This window comes from Triturus cristatus, chromosome 4_1 (genome assembly GCF_964204655.1).
Source record: "Triturus cristatus chromosome 4_1, aTriCri1.1, whole genome shotgun sequence".
In the NCBI taxonomy this organism is placed as follows: domain Eukaryota; kingdom Metazoa; phylum Chordata; class Amphibia; order Caudata; family Salamandridae; genus Triturus; species Triturus cristatus.
Genome location: NC_140585.1, coordinates 377,539,468 through 377,559,112, shown reverse-complemented (window position 1 = coordinate 377,559,112; position 19,645 = coordinate 377,539,468). Strand labels below are relative to the sequence as shown.

Genomic DNA, 19,645 nt, shown 5'->3' with positions numbered 1-19,645 from the left:
ATAATTTATAGGCATGCTGTGCAGCAGCCACAATACTTTACAACATAGCTTACAAAAATTGGCAAAATCAGTAGGTCTAGCTAAACACTTACAAGGTCCCAAAGGCGAGACCTATTGGCTATGCCAATGCTTGTTTCAACTTACTACACTCTACGTGAGACCCCACAACACTTGTCAAGCTGTAGAGAGCAAACCTTCGCCAGGCCTAGGTCTTTAGTTGGGAACTGCTAGTGAAATTGATTTAATAATGGTTGTAGCTCATTGTGCACGGGATCTTGGGTTGAAGAGACTAGGTGGCCTAAGCAGGACACAACAGGACTTTCTCAATTTAACATTGTAGCTACGAGCTTAAACAAAAGAACGCAAGAGGCTGAGGGAAAACTCAGAAGCTGTATTGTTAAGCTTAGTGCAAGCTGTATTAGTGCAAGCTGTGTGCTAAACGGCAACAATGGCACATTGATTGTAACTAGAATTATTAGTCATTGATGAACAGTAAACCACTGTGTGTTCCTATGACTGGGTCAACAATCTAGTTCAGAGGTTAAGATTTATGAGAGGTCGTTCAGATGGATTGTTCAACAGCAGCACATTAAATGCAAGATGTATTTGTTTCATAATTGACATTCACATGCTTAGGGCGGTGCTGTTTGGGAGTTTGCATGAATGATCGGGCTGGTACATTGACTGGAAAAGGACACAAAAAGAACATTGGATTCTGTGACTCTGAAATCATATTAAAAAATAAAGTGTAAGTATCATAGTGCTGCTAAAGTTAGGAAGTGGAATTTTTACAATAACATGTTTTTTTTCTTTTTAGATGTGGATGAATGTAGGGAAAATCCTTGTAGCCAGGAATGTGCCAATGTATATGGTTCCTATCAGTGTTACTGTCGTAGAGGTTACCAGCTGAGTGACGTGGATGGAATCACATGTGAAGGTGAGGTTCCAGCACAAAATGGCAATGTCTTTGAAAGAAATGGTTGCAGCGTCATTGGTCAACTCTGCAAAAAACCTTTCATTTAATTATATTGCAGATATGCTCTTCACACCCAGTAGGCTAATTGAATATGAATGTGTTGGTAAAGTGTCTAAAACCATATAGCATGTGACGCTGCTGAGCTACCCATGTTTCTGCAAGGGATATGTTAAAAAACACACAGCCCTGTCCAGTCTTGCCCTGTCCAGGCTTATTATCACATTCTCGAGACCAGATTTCAAACTATTAGATTTTTCTTATGCATCCTGCAAGATTTCAATAAATAAATAAGAGTTGGCAGTATAATGTTGAAGAATATTCACAACCTTCCTTAAATGTCCACTCATCCTCTGACTTGAAAGCTACATAATGCACTTACTTTATATTTCTATTGACTTCACTCTATAATTAGGGTGAGCCTTGAACAATGCACCACCAGTTGGGAAAGTGCTCCTTAGCATAGTTTTATGAGGAGAGGGGTGTTGCACAAGGTCATACAGCCATGAATTTGGACTGGATTTAGATCTTGGCGGACGGGTTACTCCGTCACAACGCTGAAGGACATCCGGTCTGCTCAAATATAAATCTCAGAGGATATAGTAGGATTTATATGTCGGCGGATGGTATATTGGTCACCACTGTGACAGAGTAACCCGTCCGCCAAGATCTAAATCAGGCCCTTAGTGTTTTACAGCATGAATTTTTCTGGATTCACATGCTGTGCATTATTCCGCCATCTAGTGGTTGGGTGTAGAACTCTTCTCTCGCATAGTGGTCTATTCTCTGTTTTCTTTTTTAGGTCAAGCCTAGGCAACGCATGCACTGCTCTGCGAAGCATGCTGCATTAGAGTATGCACTTGAAGCTCCGCCCACTCTCCACCCATATTTTTCATTGGCTGGTATCTTTGTCCTTTGTAAATGCTGGCTTCTGATTCAGTAATTGGCTTGTTACTCCCTCCTTAGTACTGCCTTGTCTTCATTTGTAACCTACAATGACGACTGGCCATTTTACCTCTGTTGTTACACAGTCTGTGTTATTTGGTCTGTAAGTACTATTTATTTAGTGAGTTTTGTCTTACTGCAGGCACGACGTGCTTTGCAGCAACATTCAGTGTGCCATGCGTGCTTTCAGTTTGAAGCAGCCGGGACAATGGCGGCCGCTTACTTGGTATGCCTTAGGTCTCGATTTTGGAGAGTTTGAGCTATTGACATTATAATGACAAAAGTGTAAACTCGCGCAAATGTGACTCCTATTGCTTTACAAATATTTTTTGTGGGGTTGTTCCCAAGCACCCCATGCCACGCTTGCACTTAAGAGGCCACGCCCCTTTCTTTAGATGCAGCTCGTCTAGAGAAAGTCTATTAAGTGCAAGCGTGGCATGGGGTGCTTGGTAACAAAAAATATTTGAAATTGAATAGGTCTCGCATTTGCGAGAATTTAAGCTATTGACATTTATAATGCCAATAGTTCAAAGTCTCGTAAATGCGAAGACCTATTGCATTGCAGATGCTTTTTTTTTTTGTTGGGTGTAGACATCAGGGATCCTTCCCGGAAGTCTCCACGAGTGGTTACCATCTTCCGATTTTATTTTTTTCTGCCGTTGGTTTTGAAAGCCTTGCTGAATCTCCCTAGTCATCAAAAGGAAAAGGAGGAAAGAAAATGGAATGATCGTTGGGAAAAATGAAAAATCAGCGAAGATCATGCCGTAGCAGAAGGAAGGGATGCTTATCCATAGATTTCCCTGGACTTCCACCGAAAAACACCGAAGTAAGTGGAATGTGTGTTGAGCGAATGATGGAGAATGCGCAGACCGGAGGACCCCTCTTCTGCATGAGATGGAGAGCACACCTGCCCGGAGTGCCACCACAAGTTTGCCTAGAGGGACAACCTTCAGGTGTGCAATCTGTCTGCAGAGAGACCACAAGTATGAAACCTGGGTGAGCTGTGCAGAATTCAAACTGAAAATGCTGATGGCACAAGAAAACCAAATGCATGGATAGAAGGAACTCCCATCACTGAGAAACCTTGGTCTATCGAGCGAGGAGGAGCAAAACGCTGCAGAAGAAGCCAAAAAAAGAAGGCTTGGGTGCAGAGAAAGACATCATCTACGTTATGCCGAAATTTAAGAAGTTCAAGGAGAAGCGCACCCAGGTAACACTGGAAAATATGGGAGCTGTCGAGCTGAGACCTTCAAAGTCTAGACCACAAAAGACTACCTCCACACCAAAGGTTTTGCCGACTGAAGGAAAGTTGATGTAAAAAGAGACTCTTGGGTCCCATTCAAACGATACTGCAGGCGGTTGGCCCTCAGAGAAGACACCTGTATCGAAAGATGATGATCGAAGTCCAGAGAAAGCCAAGAAGTGTTCAGACTAGTCAACGGCAGCTAAAACGTTGACACCGAAGAAAACATTGGTGACTATACTAAACACTGGGGAATGTACCAAACTGGCCGCAATCCTCCAAATAAAGAAGGACTTTGACACCTCCCTCCAGGGATTTTGAATACCGTTGAAACCTTTGGCCCAAAGTGCACAGAAGGAGAAAGACTCTGGTGAACTGGAACCCCCAATGATGCTAGAGCCACAAGAAAGGGAGGACCCAGAGTTGCAGGGCCTGTTTCAGGACACTGAGGGTCCCAAAGGCCCTGAAGAACAATGGCAAGACCCTGATGCCGATCCACATGTGGAAGGCAAGGACACGTATCCGTCGCAGCATTCTCCGCCGGATGACATCACCATGTTTGACCAACTGGTGAAAAGGGCGGCAGAGCGGTATGGAGTCCAGTTGTATGTGGAAATGTTGCAGATATGCTTTCTGTTAAAAACACTCCTACCCTCTCAAAGTAAGAACCAATTCCTACCAATGCACCTGAGCATCTTAGACCAGGGTAGAGAGGAATTCAAGAAACCAGCAACTAGCAGGTCAGTGACACCTTGGGTCAAGAAGAAATGCAAACAGTCTTCAAAGGACCCTGCATACATTTGGAGCAATGCAGACTCCATCACTGTAGCCACCACCAGGAAAAGAGCCAATGTTCTGACTAGCTCTGGACCACCCCCATATAAGGAAAGTAAAAGGAAGGAAACGGTGAGGAGAAAGTTTGAGAGGGGAGCTGCAGCACAGTGGTGCATCGCAAACTTGAATGCCCTACTTAAAAGGTATGCTCACCAAAAATGGAAAGAGATTGCCGGGTTAATGAAGCCCCTACTAGAACAATATCAGAAGATGGCAGGCAGGAAGGGAAGGGCATAGTTGACGCATGCCTAAAATCAGCACTCAATGTCATGGACACAGCAGCTAGACAGCTAGTGGCAGGAACAAATTTCAGTAGCACCCTTGGCTCAGAATCTCTGGGTTCAAGAATGAGGTTCAGGCCAATATTCTCAACACACCTTTCAACGAAGAATACCTGTTTGGAAGTGCAGTAGAATACACACTGCAACAACTCCAAAAGGACAACAACACAGCACAATCGAAGGGGGCCCTACAGTTTAGAGATCAGTAGAGAAGGGAAGCCACCCCCACTAGAAAACTTACAAGAAAAGAAGGATTTCAAACCTCCGCAACACATCACTGGCTCTAGACATCACACATTTGTAGAACCACAGTACTTCGTCTTAGGTGAATACATTTTGTATTAGAAATACGTTTCAATATCAAAAGTAGACATTTAGAGCAATTTTCAGACTTTGTAATGGTAACCTATCGGAGGAAGAAAACATTCAGCACACAGATAGGGGACATTGACTTACAACACCACTCTTCGGGAGTTAAGGTCAGTACTGGGCAAGGTTCAGTTCAGCACCAACAGTACACCACCAACGGCACAGGGGCGGCTGGTTGCAGAGTGCAGATACTGTGCCGGTGCTCTATACAACTCAAAGAAGAATGGGGCGATCGGACAGAGGCTGCTTACAGGTAAGCAGCAGCAGCTTGGGGGCCTGTCCCTGGGGGTTGAAGCAAGCATGAGGCAGGGTCCAAAGCAGCACCAACACTACACCACCATCGGTACAGGGGCGACCAAGTGCAGGGTGTCAACACAGCATTGGTGCCCATTGTAAAGCAATGGAGAGAGGCAAAATTGGAAAAGGGCTGCAGACTCAGGCCAGGAGGCCAGTCAAAGGAAACCAGCAACTGGAGAGGTAAGTTGCAATGCTTTGGGACATAGGGATATCCTCTGTTGACTTCAACAAGGTCCAGAGCCCGCGGGTGCAGGGGTGTCTTATGGTGTCGGAAACAGCTTACCAGAGTAGGAGTTGAGGGGGTGTACGTGCAGAGGCTGCAAGCGAAGTCGAGGAGTCCCACGAATGGCTCGGACTCTGGAGCACTGGGGAACCTCACGGGGACCAGTGGGCTCCTAGGACTCGGGCCGGAGGTGTCGGGTACAAAGATGGAACCGAGGGAAGATTTTTGTGGTTCTTGAGGTCACATAGGCCTTTACTTAAAGTTTGTTTCTGGTGAACAGGCCTGCTGTTCTTAGGAAATCTTGATCTGTGTTGGATGCTGGCAGTCCTCCCAAGGTTTTGGAGGTTGCTAGGATGAATCATCTTTTGGCATAGGATCGTCTAGGGCGGCAGCCTGGCCAGTAGGGATGGGGACAAGTCAGTAGTTCTCTGCAGTCTTTTCTGCTGGTGCGACTCTGTGGTGTCCAGCTCTTCTTTGGTCATCGGGGTCTGGGGATGTCACCTAATGCTAGGTTTAGTGATTAGTAGTGGCCAATGGGCCCCTTACCTGGTGTGTCTACACCCATTATTATGCCCAACTCCTGTGGAAGTAGGGACATTGATCTATCCCTGATTGGTTAAGTCCCACCTTCTTCAAGATTGTGGCAGTGCAAAGCGTACTTCATATTGTCTCCAGCTTCATGGAGTGGAGTTGGCAAAGGGGGGCACACCTCCTACTCTAGCTGAGTTTTTCCACCTGTTCTCCTGCCAAATGGAGGTGAGGACAGGAAGGGGGCTGCTCCTTCTAACAGGAGGGGCTAAGAACATGTTACAAGGGCGGCAAGGCCTTTGACGCTCCCCATCACAGATGGCTCTTCCTGACCAGGGGGAGGTGTGAACATCTCCATCCAGGTTAGGCATTGCTCACGACCTCAAAGCACTCAGGCACTCACCCCATGAGGTCAGAACATTGTCTGGTGGTGGTAGGCTGGCTTAGGCCGGTGAACACACTAAGGGTTAAATAGGTTTCAGCGGTCCCCTCTAAGGGCTCCCCTGCAATTTTTAATAACTCTGACACTGACACAGGTTTAATATGATGAGATGTTTGGTACCAAACATCCCATACTTCAGGGAAGCCATCATGGAGCTGGGGAACTCGTAATGCTGTGTGTCCAGCCTATGTACTTACTATGGCTTCCCTGCTCACTTACAATATCCAGGAATCAACATGGATATTGCAGGGGCATATCTGCTGATGCAGATATGCCCTCACAGGAGATATAGTGCACCCTGCCTTAGGGCGAAGGCCAGCTAGAGGAGTGGCTTACATATATCTCATTCAGTGTCTGTGGTCATGGCACACAGAGATGTGTGCCATGTCACTCTTCAGTTTTGGTCTGCACCAAGACACGCTGGCTGCAGTAGCAGTGTGCATGTTCTTCGCGAGGGATCCCTAAGGGTGGCGCTATTCTTGCTGCAGCCCTTAGGGAACCTCTTTTACCACAAGGCCCTTGGTACCAGGGTCCCCTTTACTTGGGACTTGTATGTGAGCTAAAGTGTTGCCAATTGTATAAACAATAGGTACAGTTTAGGGAAGTAACACTAATACTGGGAACCAGGTTAGCAGGGGCCCAGTACACTTCAGTGAAAGTTGCATCAAAAACAAGACAAACAAGTTTGTGTGTGTGTGGGAGGGTCTGCAACATAAACCCAGTTTCCTACACCTTGCATCAGCACCACTCCATAGGATTCCATCGCAACTCGGATAAAGGGCCAGAAACAGTTTGAGGACTGCTTCTTATGTGGAGGTAACTGTTTTTAAGGACCCTGCTGCTCCCCCTGACTCACTCCCTGTCAAAGTTGGTCATCTCAAGTACTTGGACACGACCTCATTGACACTTACTCAAGTTTTCCTTAAAGTTTCTGTGTCAAATTCATTGAATTTACCAAGGCCTGTCAAGGTTCAGCGAAAATGCTTTACCTGTAGAATCTATATCTCTGGAATCCACCAGTGGATCTTTTTCATTTTAGTGTCTACATTTCTATAAAAAATAGTCTATATTTCTGAATTGGTGTCTGATTTCTTGAGGGTTGTGTGGATTTCTTCTGCAATTATTTTGCTGCTGTTTAAATTCATTTCACTAGTTCCTATGTTTAAACCTGGCTTAGTGGTGCCACAGCTACCCCGGATTGGGCTGAGGATTTGACAGACAAAATCTACTGGTCCTAAAGTGGTTTGTAAGTGTATTATACGGTGAGGTCACCCAACCACGCCATATAATACACTCCATGTCCTCACAATGTTGATGTATCTTTCAAATTAATTATTACTTTTTTACTTTCTACTTTTCTCAAAAATTCATCCATTTAAGTAACAGTCACTGCTCAGAGTAAAAACTAAAATGTATTGAGCCAAATTAAGAGGCTACTGAAGAAACGTACAATAGCAAAAGCACCAAGAGTAACACAGACCATATTTTGAGTGAGAATATAGAAAAGTGAAACTGAATTTAATATCGCGTGGATTAAATCAGCCTGACATACATTTAAAATTCCTATGTGACACTGTTGTGTAATAGGGAATTCTGCAGAGAACAAAAGGTAATGGTAAGAAGGGAAGGAATACTGTGAATCTGCTGTATAAAAGAGTAGATGTGACACAATCATTTATGTAGCTTAAAAAATGAGAATGAACACTATCAAATGCCTCTTCAAAATTTGATATCAATTTGAACCACGATTGAGTGATAAAACTTTTTTTTATATTTGTAATTGAATGATCTCACCTATCAGCGACAGGCATGGGCATTTGATCATTTGTATTCACATTATGGCCACATGATGGCAGAAATGAGCTCTTATATTAATGTAGGAAGTTATTCATCAGTAGGTAGATAACAATTTTTAAGCGAATATCTAAGGTTCAAAAATTGTCTCTTTTGAGGGGTCAATCCATAAATTAACCTTAAATCTCAACCTCTTTTAATTGAGAATGTGTTTGCACTCTCCAGGAGCCAAGCAGTTTTTTCCATTCATTGTCCACAATGACGCCATTGAAACTTGTTTACTTCCTTTTCCTTGGGTAAGATTAATAGTGTAGCTCTTGCAGCATGTCTATTTTAAATTCACATGCCATGTACGCTCAAGTCTGTATCCTACTGGATTGTGGACTTTAGGATGAAGTGGTCAGGAGTAATGTGTAAATACACAAAATACTTAAAGAACACCAACCCGCATTATCCCAACGCCAGTGCTAGAAGGCAGTTGTGTTCACAGGTTGTGACTAGCTGACTCCGTACCCCCATGAAATGGGTTCAAGGCTTGACTGGCTATTTATGCTTTGATGAGAAAGCTTTAAAAATGAGTTGTTGTGATTTGTTGAATCTTGACCTAGGCTTTTCCTCTTAGAGCATTTCTTTAGTACTGTTAAGTGTGTTGCCACTTTGGTACAATAGTTCAAAGAGGATGGCCTCATTGAGACTCATTGAGACTCATTGATCCATCAGTATTGGATAAGTATTTTAGTTTGATCCTTCTATAAAGCTTTCTTCCTACTTTAAGAGCAATAACCCGAGTTTGATTACCGTGTCAGTGGTGTCCTTTTTTTAAACCAATGACCAGTGCAACACTTAACTGTGCTAAAGGATCTCGGGCCAATTATAGCTGTTTTATGTGTATAAAAAATAATATGTTAGAAGTTAAGGGGAGAATTGGAAGAAATTAAAGGCTTTCTGTCTACTATGTGTCAAATTGTGATATACATTGAATTTCACAGATAAATGCGTCCAGGGAGCAAAAAAGCAATGTGATGAAGCAACTCCTATTTTTTGACATGCTGCTTGTGGATGTAAAGTCTCTGTATCATTGCACATGTGATTTATAAGTTTATCATTTTTTTCCCCAAAGATATTGATGAATGTGCTTTACCTACCGGGGGACACATATGCTCATTTCGTTGCAACAATGTTCCAGGAAGTTTTCAGTGCTCGTGCCCCCTTACAGGATACACTTTGGCACCAAATAAACGGAACTGTCAAGGTAAAATACTAGCAATTGCTATTCATATCCTTGTTATTTATCATCTAATTATTTCAGTGGTGTTAGTGAACACTCTGTAATCGCAAGTAAATATTTGTGCAAAAATGATAAAAAGTTATTTGCAGTTTTAAGCATCTGTATAACTGAAATATTAAAAAAATTACTAAAAGAGGTGTTTACTCAAATGGTGCAAATTTGGGATTTTGCCCAACTTGTATAATCAAGCAGAGCAATTACATGGCTCATACATCGTTGGAAATGTTAACACTTTTGGAGAGACTGAACACAAAATGTAGTGGGCTTGCACTTTAAAATGACTGATCCTATTCTGTTGGACAAGTTGGCTCCATGTAGGAAGAAAGGAAAATTATATGTTCGAGGCATATGAGCTGCAAATTACACACTTTTGCATAGCTCGCCATCTGGTGTTGGGTCCGGATGTTTGCACTTGTTTTTGTCCTGGAAAGTCTTTGGAAGTCACGAGGTATGTGACTCCTACTTAGGATCATAGTGCGCATGGGCATCGGCTCCATCCTCAGATTGTTTTTTTCAGCCATCGGGTTCGGATGTGTTTATCGCGCTCCAGATCGGAACCGTTACAGATTCCAGTTTCGACGTGCAATCCTTCACCTTTTCGACGGTATTGTCTCGAACGCGACCCCTAATCGGCGCGCATCTCTACCAATCTTCCATTCCGGTCGTCGAAGCAGGCCTTCGGGCCGACCCGAGCCTTGGCATCTGGCTCATGGAAAGGACGCCATTTAAGAAGTGTCCTCGATATGGGTCGAAGTTTCCCCACACCGATCTGCATGAGGTGTGTAACCTCTGCCTCTCTCCCCAGCACGAGGCCAGAGACTGTCCCGCTTGTGCCTCCTTCCGCTCGAAGAAGACCATCCGGGATCGACGAGCTCGAAGGACCATGGCTCGCTCGTCGAGTTCGATCCCTGACTACATCTTCCACGAGGGTGTCGATGTGCCAGAGGAGCGGGTCGAAGAAGAGCTCATCAGCGCCTCCGAAGCCGATGACTCCGACATCGAAGAAGTGACTCCAGCTCAACGGGTCGTAATTACAGACGTCGACCCCAACCCACTCCCTACAACAACAAAGGATTCGATCACACCTTCGCCTTCGGGCTCAGGTGCACACCGACACACTGCTTTCCATGCCCCGCCCTCGGGCCCGGCAAAGAAGCCTACCAAGCCTTCCGGCGACTCGGGCTCGAGTCTGCCTGTTACCGGTGCCCAAACCCAATAATCGGCACCGAAAAAGAAGCCACACCCATCCTCGGGGCTGACTGCTACTTCAACCCCGAAGCCTTCGGGACCGAAGACTCCAACTAGTGACTCCCCGGCACTGAAAAAACACTCGGAGCCGACGAAGAAGCCACTCCCGAAAAGTTCGGACTCACGTTCTTCGGAGCCGAAAAAGGCATCGACACCGAAAAAACACACAGAAACCGACATGGCTCCAAGCCCAAAACAGCTCTGCAGGCAGCGCAGAAAAAGCCCTCGATGCCGACACCGTAGACACCGAACACCCAAACTTCTTTGGAGGAGCTTTTTCAACCAGACCCTCAACAAAAAACTTTAACTAAAGACCCTAAAACCAGTCAATTGACTCTCAGTTCGAGAAAAAGACCACTGAACATGCTTGCACCAGCTCCACCACCTAAAAGAAGGGATATAGCCACATCACCTCTTAGGGTACCCTCTCCACCTCCTCCTCCACCCCTCCCACCTAGGTCTCCTACGCCATCCCATCCACCAGTAGATGACTACACATATGATGACACAGGGGACAGTGACAACAACATGCCAATAGATGACCCCAGTCTTCCAGGCTCCCCTGACCCATAGGATGACTATAATACGCCTGATGTCCCTAATATACCACAAGAAGACATCTACCCCTCTAGGCCTTCACCACCATGGGTTTTAATCAGCTAATACACCGAGCTGCCCAGTACAACGGGGTCGACCTCCATACAGATCCAGTCGAAGATGATTTTTTAATGGACACTTTCGACACCACCCAAAGGTCCACATCCACTTTGCCCATACTTAAAGGGGTAATTAAACACGCTACAGAAGTATTTAAAGACCCTGTCAGGACTAGAATCATCAACCCTAGAATTGAGAAGAAATAAAAGCTGCCCCTACAGACCCAGCTTACATTAGGGGCCCTGTTCCATTAGACTCCATGGTCGTCTCAAATGCTAGGAAACAGGCTAATTCGCAGACAACAGGGGATGCACCTCCACCCGACAAAGAGTCTAAACTCCTGGACGCCTCTGGCAAAAGAACAGCATCCCAGGCAGCTAATATTTGGCGCATCACAATTACTCAAGCCCTGTTAGCCAGATACAATAGGGCTCACTATGATGAGTTAGAGTCCCTGCTCCAACACCTCCTGGACAAATACAAACATAAGGCCAACGACCTAATACAAGAGGGTAAAGTTATCACCAACACCTCTATCCGGTGTGCTCTTGATGTAGCAGATACGGTGTCCAGAGCAGTGAACATAAGCGTCCTTCTTCGCAGGCACACGTGGCTACGCATTTCGGGGTTTAAACCTGAGGTGCAAAGCTCTATACTAAATCAACCATTCGACCAGCAACACCTCTTTGGCCCTAATGTTGATGCGTCCCTTGAGAAGATGAAAAAGGACACAGATAGAGCCAAATCAATAGGAGCCTTGCAATCGCAAGCTCCCAGACGTTCTTTTCGTCGCTCATCCTACAGGGGCAACTCCAGGGGATACTCATCTGACACCCCATCCACCTCCTACAAGTCTCCCACCCAATCCACCTTCACCAGAGGTTACCGCAGAGGAGGATACCGAGGTAACAATAACAAAGGCAGAGGCAAGACCAGCAACACCCGCTCTGCCTCCACCACTGCCCAATGACTTCCCTCCGCTTCCCCCGGACCATTCCACTCCTGTCGGGGGAAGACTACAGCAGTTCCTTCCTGTCTGGACCAACATCACCACAGACAGGTGGGTGCAACAAATAGTGCAATCAGGTTACTGCCTCAAACTTACCTCTGTCCCCCAAACATTCCACCCAAACAGCGTCCAATGTCAGCAGACCATTTGTCACTCCTCAAACAGGAGGTGATTTCCTTACTACAAAAACGTGCAATAGCACCAGTTCCCCCTGCACCAACAAAACAAGGGAGTTTACTCCCTATATTTTCTCATACCAAAGGAGGATGGCTCTCTGAGACCTATTCTAGACCTCAGACCACTAAACAGGTACATACAATCAGACCACTTCCACATGGTCACACTTCAGCAAGTCCTCCCTCTACTTTCACAAGGCGACTTCCTGGCCACCTTAGACCTCAAGGACGCCTATTTCCATATTCCTATACACGCTGCAAACAGAAAATATCTCAGGTTTGTAGTGGACGGGCAGCACTATCAATTCAAAGAACTCCCTTTCGGAGTCACAACAGCACCAAGGGTATTCACCAAGTGCCTAGCAGTAGTCGCAGCCCATCTAAGAAGACAACACATTCACGTCTTCCCATACCTCGACGACTGGCTCATAAAAGCCAGCTCATACACCCAGTGTGTTCATCACACTCACGCGACTATCCAATTACTCCACGACCTGGGGTTCACAGTAGACCACACCAAGTCTCATATGCAACCCTCTCACACACAACAATACCTCAGTGCCACAATAAACACCTCAAAAGTGTTAGCCTATCCCAGCAAGGATAGCAAGCATCCTCGCTCTCCAACCCAAATTTCAGCCGCATCACTCTCTCCCAGCTCGAGTGTTCATGCAGCTCATAGGGATGATGGCCTCTTGCATTTTCATAGTGCCTCACGCAAGACTCCAGATGCGTCCCATACAAGAGTGCTTAGCACGACAATGGAACCAGGCTCAAGGTCAGCTAATAGATCTGGTGTTGGTAGATGGTCGCACTCACCGCTCTCTGCAGTGGTGGAACACCAAAAATCTTTCCAAAGGGTGATCGTTCCTAGAGCCAGTTCCTCAGATTGTCATGACAACGGACGCATCGCTCTCCGGCTGGGGAGCTCACCTATTACATCACACCATACAAGGCAAGTGGACACCTCAACAAAAGTTATTCCACATCAATTACCTGGACCCGACCTCATTGACACTTACTCAACACCATATTCCTAGCCTTAAAAGCATTCCAAAAACAAATATCTGGCAAGGCTGTCTTAGTCCGCACGGACAGCATGACAGCCATGTACTGCATCCAAAAACGAGGCGGGACACACTCTCTTCAGCCCTGTCAGCTAGCACAAAACATATGGAGGTGGGCTATACCTCAGAATATATTTCTCCTAGCCCAACACGTCCCAGGAGTCCAAAACACCATAGCAGATCTGTTAAGTCGTGAAACACAACAGATTCACGAGTGGGAACTCCATCCACAAGTTCTCCAACCATACTTTCAGATATCGGGGCAACCACAGATAGACCTTTTCGCCACCCACGAAAACGCCAAATGCCCATGCTTCGCCGCCAGATACCCACACCCATTATCCAAAGGCAATGCGATATGGATGAACTGGTCAGGCAGATTTGCGTACGCTTTTCCGCCTCTCCCACTCATACCACTGGTGGTGCACAAACTACAGCAACACTCACTAACTCTAATTCTAGTTGCTCCAACTTGGGCCAGACAACCGTGGTACACCACATTGTTGGAACTGTCAATAGTCCTGCACCAAAGATTACACCTCTCACCACGCCTCTTAACCCAGGACCGTGGAAAGATCAGACACCCAGCTCAGCTCAACCTTGCGATCTGGCTCCTGAAATCTTAGAGTTCGGTTACCTTAACCTTCCTCCTGACTGTATGAACGTCATTAAGGAGGCTCGACGCCCTACCACTAGAGCCGTTAAAAGAGCATTACTCTATTACATTGAAAGAACACAACCTTTTCGGAAAACTAAACAACTTTTCGTTTCTTTCTCACCACCACACAAAGGCAATTCCATATCTAAGTCCGGGATAGCCAGATGGATTGTTAAATGCATACAAATTTGCTTGCTACCACAAAGCAAAACACACTTTAACTGTTCCTCCTAGAGTCCACTCTACAAGAAAAATAGGGGCTTCTATGGCATTCTTAGGCACATTCCATTAGATGATGTCTGCAAAGCAGCTACATGGTCCACACCACATACGTTCACTAAACACTACTGTGTAGATGTGCAAATGAAACAACAAGCCAGTGTGGGCCAAGCTGTACTCAAAACTCTATTTCAGACTACTGCAACAGATAATGGTGCCCGCCGCTAGACGTGGGACTGCTATTCAATCTATGCAAAAGTGTGTAATCTGCAGCTCATATGCCTTGAAGAGAATATGCTACTTACCAGTATGCATCTGTTCTTGGAATGTAGAGCTGCAGATCTACACACGGCCACCCGCCTCCCCAGCTTCCTTTATCTGTTCCAGTATTATCTTATTTAGATACACTATACAAGGGCATCTTCCTGTTTGTTACAAAGCTCCATAATTTCCCTGCTGACGAAAAACAATCTGAGGATGGAGCCGATGCCCATGCGCACTATGAGCCTAAGGAGGAATCACATACCTCGTGACTTCCAAATACTTTCCAGGACAAAAACAAGTGCAAACATCCGGACCCAACACCAGATGGCGATGTATGCAAAAGTGTGTAGATCTGCAGCTCTGCATGCCAAGAACAGAAGCATACTGGTAAGTAGCATATTCCTTACACCTCATTCCGTAATTGAATCATGGATGGAACCTAGTTTACCAACAAGCACCTTCTCGCATGATTCATTCACAAATCTGCATGTTCATTTTGCATAGAATTTTGAAAGGTTAATTGTGGTTGTGCTGTTCATTGTAACTTGTGTTTGTTAGCTGGAAACATAGTATTAACACACTTGAGAATATTTACTCAAGCGGGAATTGCAGTCAGTTTTTTCCCTGAATTCCCTCCTCATTGTCCCACACAAACTCTATTTCACCAAAAGAAAAGTCCTTCATAAAGTTAAAAGTGCCCTGTTTATAAACCTTTATGCAAGCTTTTGTACTTAAATAAGCTTTTGATTTTAAGGGAATAGACCTCTGGTATGCTTACAGTTGCACTGGTGTAGATCTTTAGTAAACCATCACACCTTCTGCATTAATTCAGATTAATAATGTCTGATGTAAGCAGATTCCTTTCACTGCAATATACATTTCTAAACGTGGTGACCTTCCATAGACCACTGTCCAGCATACTCTTATCAAGGTGTGGCTTTGCATTGGTAATCATATCGGCTCCATGATCAAACCTTGTTAATTTGAGTATTCCTACCTATCTGGAGTAAAGGAGTAAAAAAGGCAACACCCAAGAGTGGTGTAAAGACAAGGAGTATATACGTCAGAAAAAACATAGCTTTTCCTGCATGTCCTCCTCAATTCTATTCAACTTTGTACTATAATATTATATATGATATTGCTGGAGCAAAACCTTGCTAACATGTTCATACACCTTCTGTAATTCAGTTCTCAAAACTTTGCATACCTAAAGGGCTGACCATACATAAATACAATTTCCCTTGGGTGTTCTGATTCATAGTATGTATTTAGGAAGACTGGTTTTCAGCAGTTTTTGCCCTTTTTTGGCTATGTTTCTCAGTCTAGTGTTCATACAAGGTGTAGTGCAATCTTTGGCACATGGAAGCTCAGATTTAAATGCGTGTCTCTAGAGGAATTTGGTTAGAAAACTGATTCTAGTTGTTTTATGCCTAACAATCAAAATTCAGTCTAGGAATGGCCGCATCTCTGTAACACACAAACATTTACTACACTCAAGTAATTTATATCTAAAGTCTCTGCAATGCTTACAAAATTCGGCAGTGAAGTGACATACAATATGTGTCAGTAAGCTATGTGAGCACTCATTAGTACTTGCAAACCTCATAGACATACATACTTTTTTACAAATGCTTTAAAAACACTATATGTTAGATTTCAAACACTGATCATCAGTGAGATGAAGCGATTTGAGCAAGCCTATGATTGTTTCATTAGGTCAACATCATTGATTTTCCATAAAGTACCTGCCACCCAACATAAAAATCCCTAAAAACAGAACTAACCCACCATTTTAGCCATTTATTGGCTGCATTTGTGAAAAAAAACTAAGGGAAAGAGGTGGGATGTTCCACCAATATCTTGAAAACAAATCAACATGATTCGACTGTGTGTCCCTCACACCCTTTATATGGTATAGTAGCATAAGACAATTTACTTGGCAGCAGAAGCACATATATTTCTAGTTACAAAGGTGCATCAGATTGCTCAGAATACACATTTATATAACATAAACATAACATAATATGTGCATCAGGAAGGGGTTGCGCTGTATTCCATTTTATGCCTGAAAATCAGACTTCTACAAGGGTGAGAAATCTTCTCAAATTAAGACTTTAAATTGGCAGCACATTAACAGGGGAACATAATCCCAATGTTTTCAAATGTATAAACCATAGTTTCCAAGGATATTAAGATCATTCTTCTATAGCAAAAGAGATACCTGGTTTAAAGAAAACCCATTGAGAGAACTGGAGCTAATTTTAATGAACCGTATTACAATAAACCTAACATAAGTCTAGGCATGCCTAAGTCGGAAAATATATTACTGTTGGAGCACCTGGTCTCGGTTTTCACTGATGAACAGAAGCAAGCAACAGAACTCATAGCCTGCTTACCTATGCTCTTTATTTGCATAATAACACGTGAGCCAGTGTGACTCCCTGGCAACAATGGCTGCCAAAAGAGAGCACAAATAAGTCAGCTGGATACCAAAAATGTCCTCTGATTATGTGACATTCAATATCTAAGGCACATGCCGCAGCAGACTGAATGGTTTATGAAATGATAGCAAATCAATTTGAAAATAAAAAACAATATAAAACCTTGTGTTCTGCCTGTTAAACCTATGCACATGCATGGGATAAGCTAACGTCAAAGTTTGTTCTCAATACAAGAATCAGTCCATGAAGACTGAGTGAATGTTAAAAGGAACATTGTCATCTAAATCAATAGCCCCTTTGTGGGAACCAACAAAGTCAGCATGGCGCACTGCGAAATGGTGAACCATGTAATACCATTTCAACACTTAAAGGATATTATGATGGAGTAATTTGGCTTCAATATAAAGCTAGGCAGATCACCACATTAGGATCTTGTCACCATCACTATGAAGGCCAGTCATTTGCTCAGTTCATTAAGACTGTGTGCTGTTGGGTTCAGTGTAAAGAACCATCTACTTTAACTGTGTGAAAGTGTTTCTTCTGTGTTCTCTCTTCAGTCATTTTATTTTATTGATCTGATGTTTGTCCATCTTATATCATCATCTGTATGTGGACAAACTGTTACCGACTCACCAATGGTGCATCTCTAGTCCTGCATCAAATTTAGGACCTATAGTGTGTGGCCTATTTGTGTATCTGTTAGGCTGTCTTTCCCACAGTGATATTTGGCACTCAAGGGGCACTACCAATGCGGACAGGTGCAGAGTGCCAATGTTAGCCAATGGGGCTGGGGGCACCTCGGTTGGGGGCTGCTCACGGGCAGGCCACTCGGTCTCAAGAGCCAAGCTGCTAGGCTTAAGGTAAGGGCAAAGGGGGTCCCAGGTTGGCACCAAGTTCACACCACCAGCGGCGCAGGGGCGGCCGGGTGCAGGTTGCTTAGGAGGCGTCGGGAGCTCAATGCTTCTCTATGGAGGATGTCGGTCACGGAAAAGTACTGCAGGATGGAGCCAGAAGACTTAATTAAGGGAACCAACGACTGGAGGATGACATTGAAGAGTTGCTGCACACCAGTACACCATCGGTCGGGCACCTCATGTGAGAAAGTGCCATCTTTCTTGCATGGTATGCCCCCACTTTTTGCTGAATTGCTGAATGTACTTTGACTGAGTGTGCCCTGGACTCCTGCCAATCAGTTGCCCAGGGCCTATGTTCCTTCCCTAAAAACCTCAAACCCAAATTGGCAAACCCTGGCCACATGTCAACCCCTGGTAAATGGTACCCAGGGCCCTGTGACCAGGGAAGGCCTCTAAGGGATACAGCACTTATTGTGCCACCCTTAGAGGCCCTGTACCCCAACACAAACACAGTGCCCTTGCAGGCTGAGTGTCTGGGTACAAGACAAAACAAAGAGTCGACATGGCACACCTCTCTGTGTGCCATGCCCACAACCTACACTGCCCTGGCATGCATCAGCCACCCCGCTAGCTGGGTGCCCTATGCCAGTGGTGTGGGCACAGGAGCATGAGCCCTGTGCCCCTACAGTACCCAGGTCCATTCCTGGGCACTGCAAGTGCAGTGCTGCCATTTAAGAGTATATGGTGCTTAGAGCTCGTCAAACACGAACTCCACAGCACCAAAATGGCAACACTGAAGACTGAGAAGTTTGGTATCAAACTTCTCAGCACATTAAACCTGCACTGATGCCAGTGTGGGATTTAATGTACAAAGCACTACAGAGGGCATCTTAGAGATGCCCCCTGAAACCTAACCTACAATCCACGTCTGGTCTGAGAGGCTGCCTAGGCTGCCACACAGCAGACATGTTGCTGGACCCCTGGGTGGGGAGCCCCCCGCTCTCCTGGGCCTGCAACAATGCACATCCTGGGCGAGGTGCTAGGTCTCCTCCCCCAGGATTGGCAGGGGGAAGCTTCAAAGGCATGCCGCCTTTGTGAGCTTCTCCATGCCACTTGCTGTACTCAGCAACAGCAACTGGCCCCCACCGGTTCTGACCCCCGCTCTGGCGGGAAGACTGGCCGGAACCCCAAGTAAGGACAGGGGATGTGCCAGCCTCTGCCAACCCCACCCCTCAGGTGGGGGAGGCGAGGTGAAGCACATCTCCGGGCTCTCGCAATCTTGATGGGAAACCCTGCCCAATCAGGACTAGGCTACTGCCCCCTCCCACAGGAGCGTGGCAGGATAGGGGGTGTACCTACCCCAGGGCAGGGACCCATTGGTCCCTGCCCTTTACCTACCTGTAACGTCCCTAAATCTAGTATTTAGGGGCACCCTGAACCTTTCTTCCTTAGATTCCAGATTCTGAAAAAGCAAATAAGAGCAAGAAGAAAGAAGACCTGCCGTGCAGCTGCTAAGAAGAGGAAGACACCAACTGCTTTGGCCCCAGCCCTACCGGCCTGTCGACCCTAGAACCTGCTCCTGCTGAATCCCGGCACCTCTTGTGGCCAGCAACCTCACAAACCCCGGAGGATCTAGCTACCTTGTGACTCGGGGCACCTGGGACTCCCATGAGCAGTGGCCCTGCTCAAAACAAGTTTCTAACCCCTGGCATCAGCCCCGAACCGCGAACCCTGCACACTCTGCACCTGCCAAGCCTGGCCTGTGCCGGAGTGAACAAAGACCCCGAGGATGTCCCTCCGGCAACTGTGACCCCGAATCCGGCACCCAAGGACTC

At 45.4% G+C, this 19,645-nt stretch overlaps 1 protein-coding gene across 2 annotated transcripts in view; it reads left to right on the top strand.

Moving 5' to 3' along the window:
* The window catches only part of FBLN1 (fibulin 1), an 852,642-nt gene that overhangs the window by 323,632 nt on the left and 509,365 nt on the right, over positions 1 to 19,645 (top strand). For both annotated transcript variants that reach the window (XM_085652428.1, XM_085652429.1), the window contains exons 12-13: positions 818 to 937; positions 9,050 to 9,181. In XM_085652428.1, the coding sequence (XP_085508554.1) occupies positions 818 to 937; positions 9,050 to 9,181 (252 nt within the window). The remainder of the gene's footprint in view (positions 1 to 817; positions 938 to 9,049; positions 9,182 to 19,645) is intronic.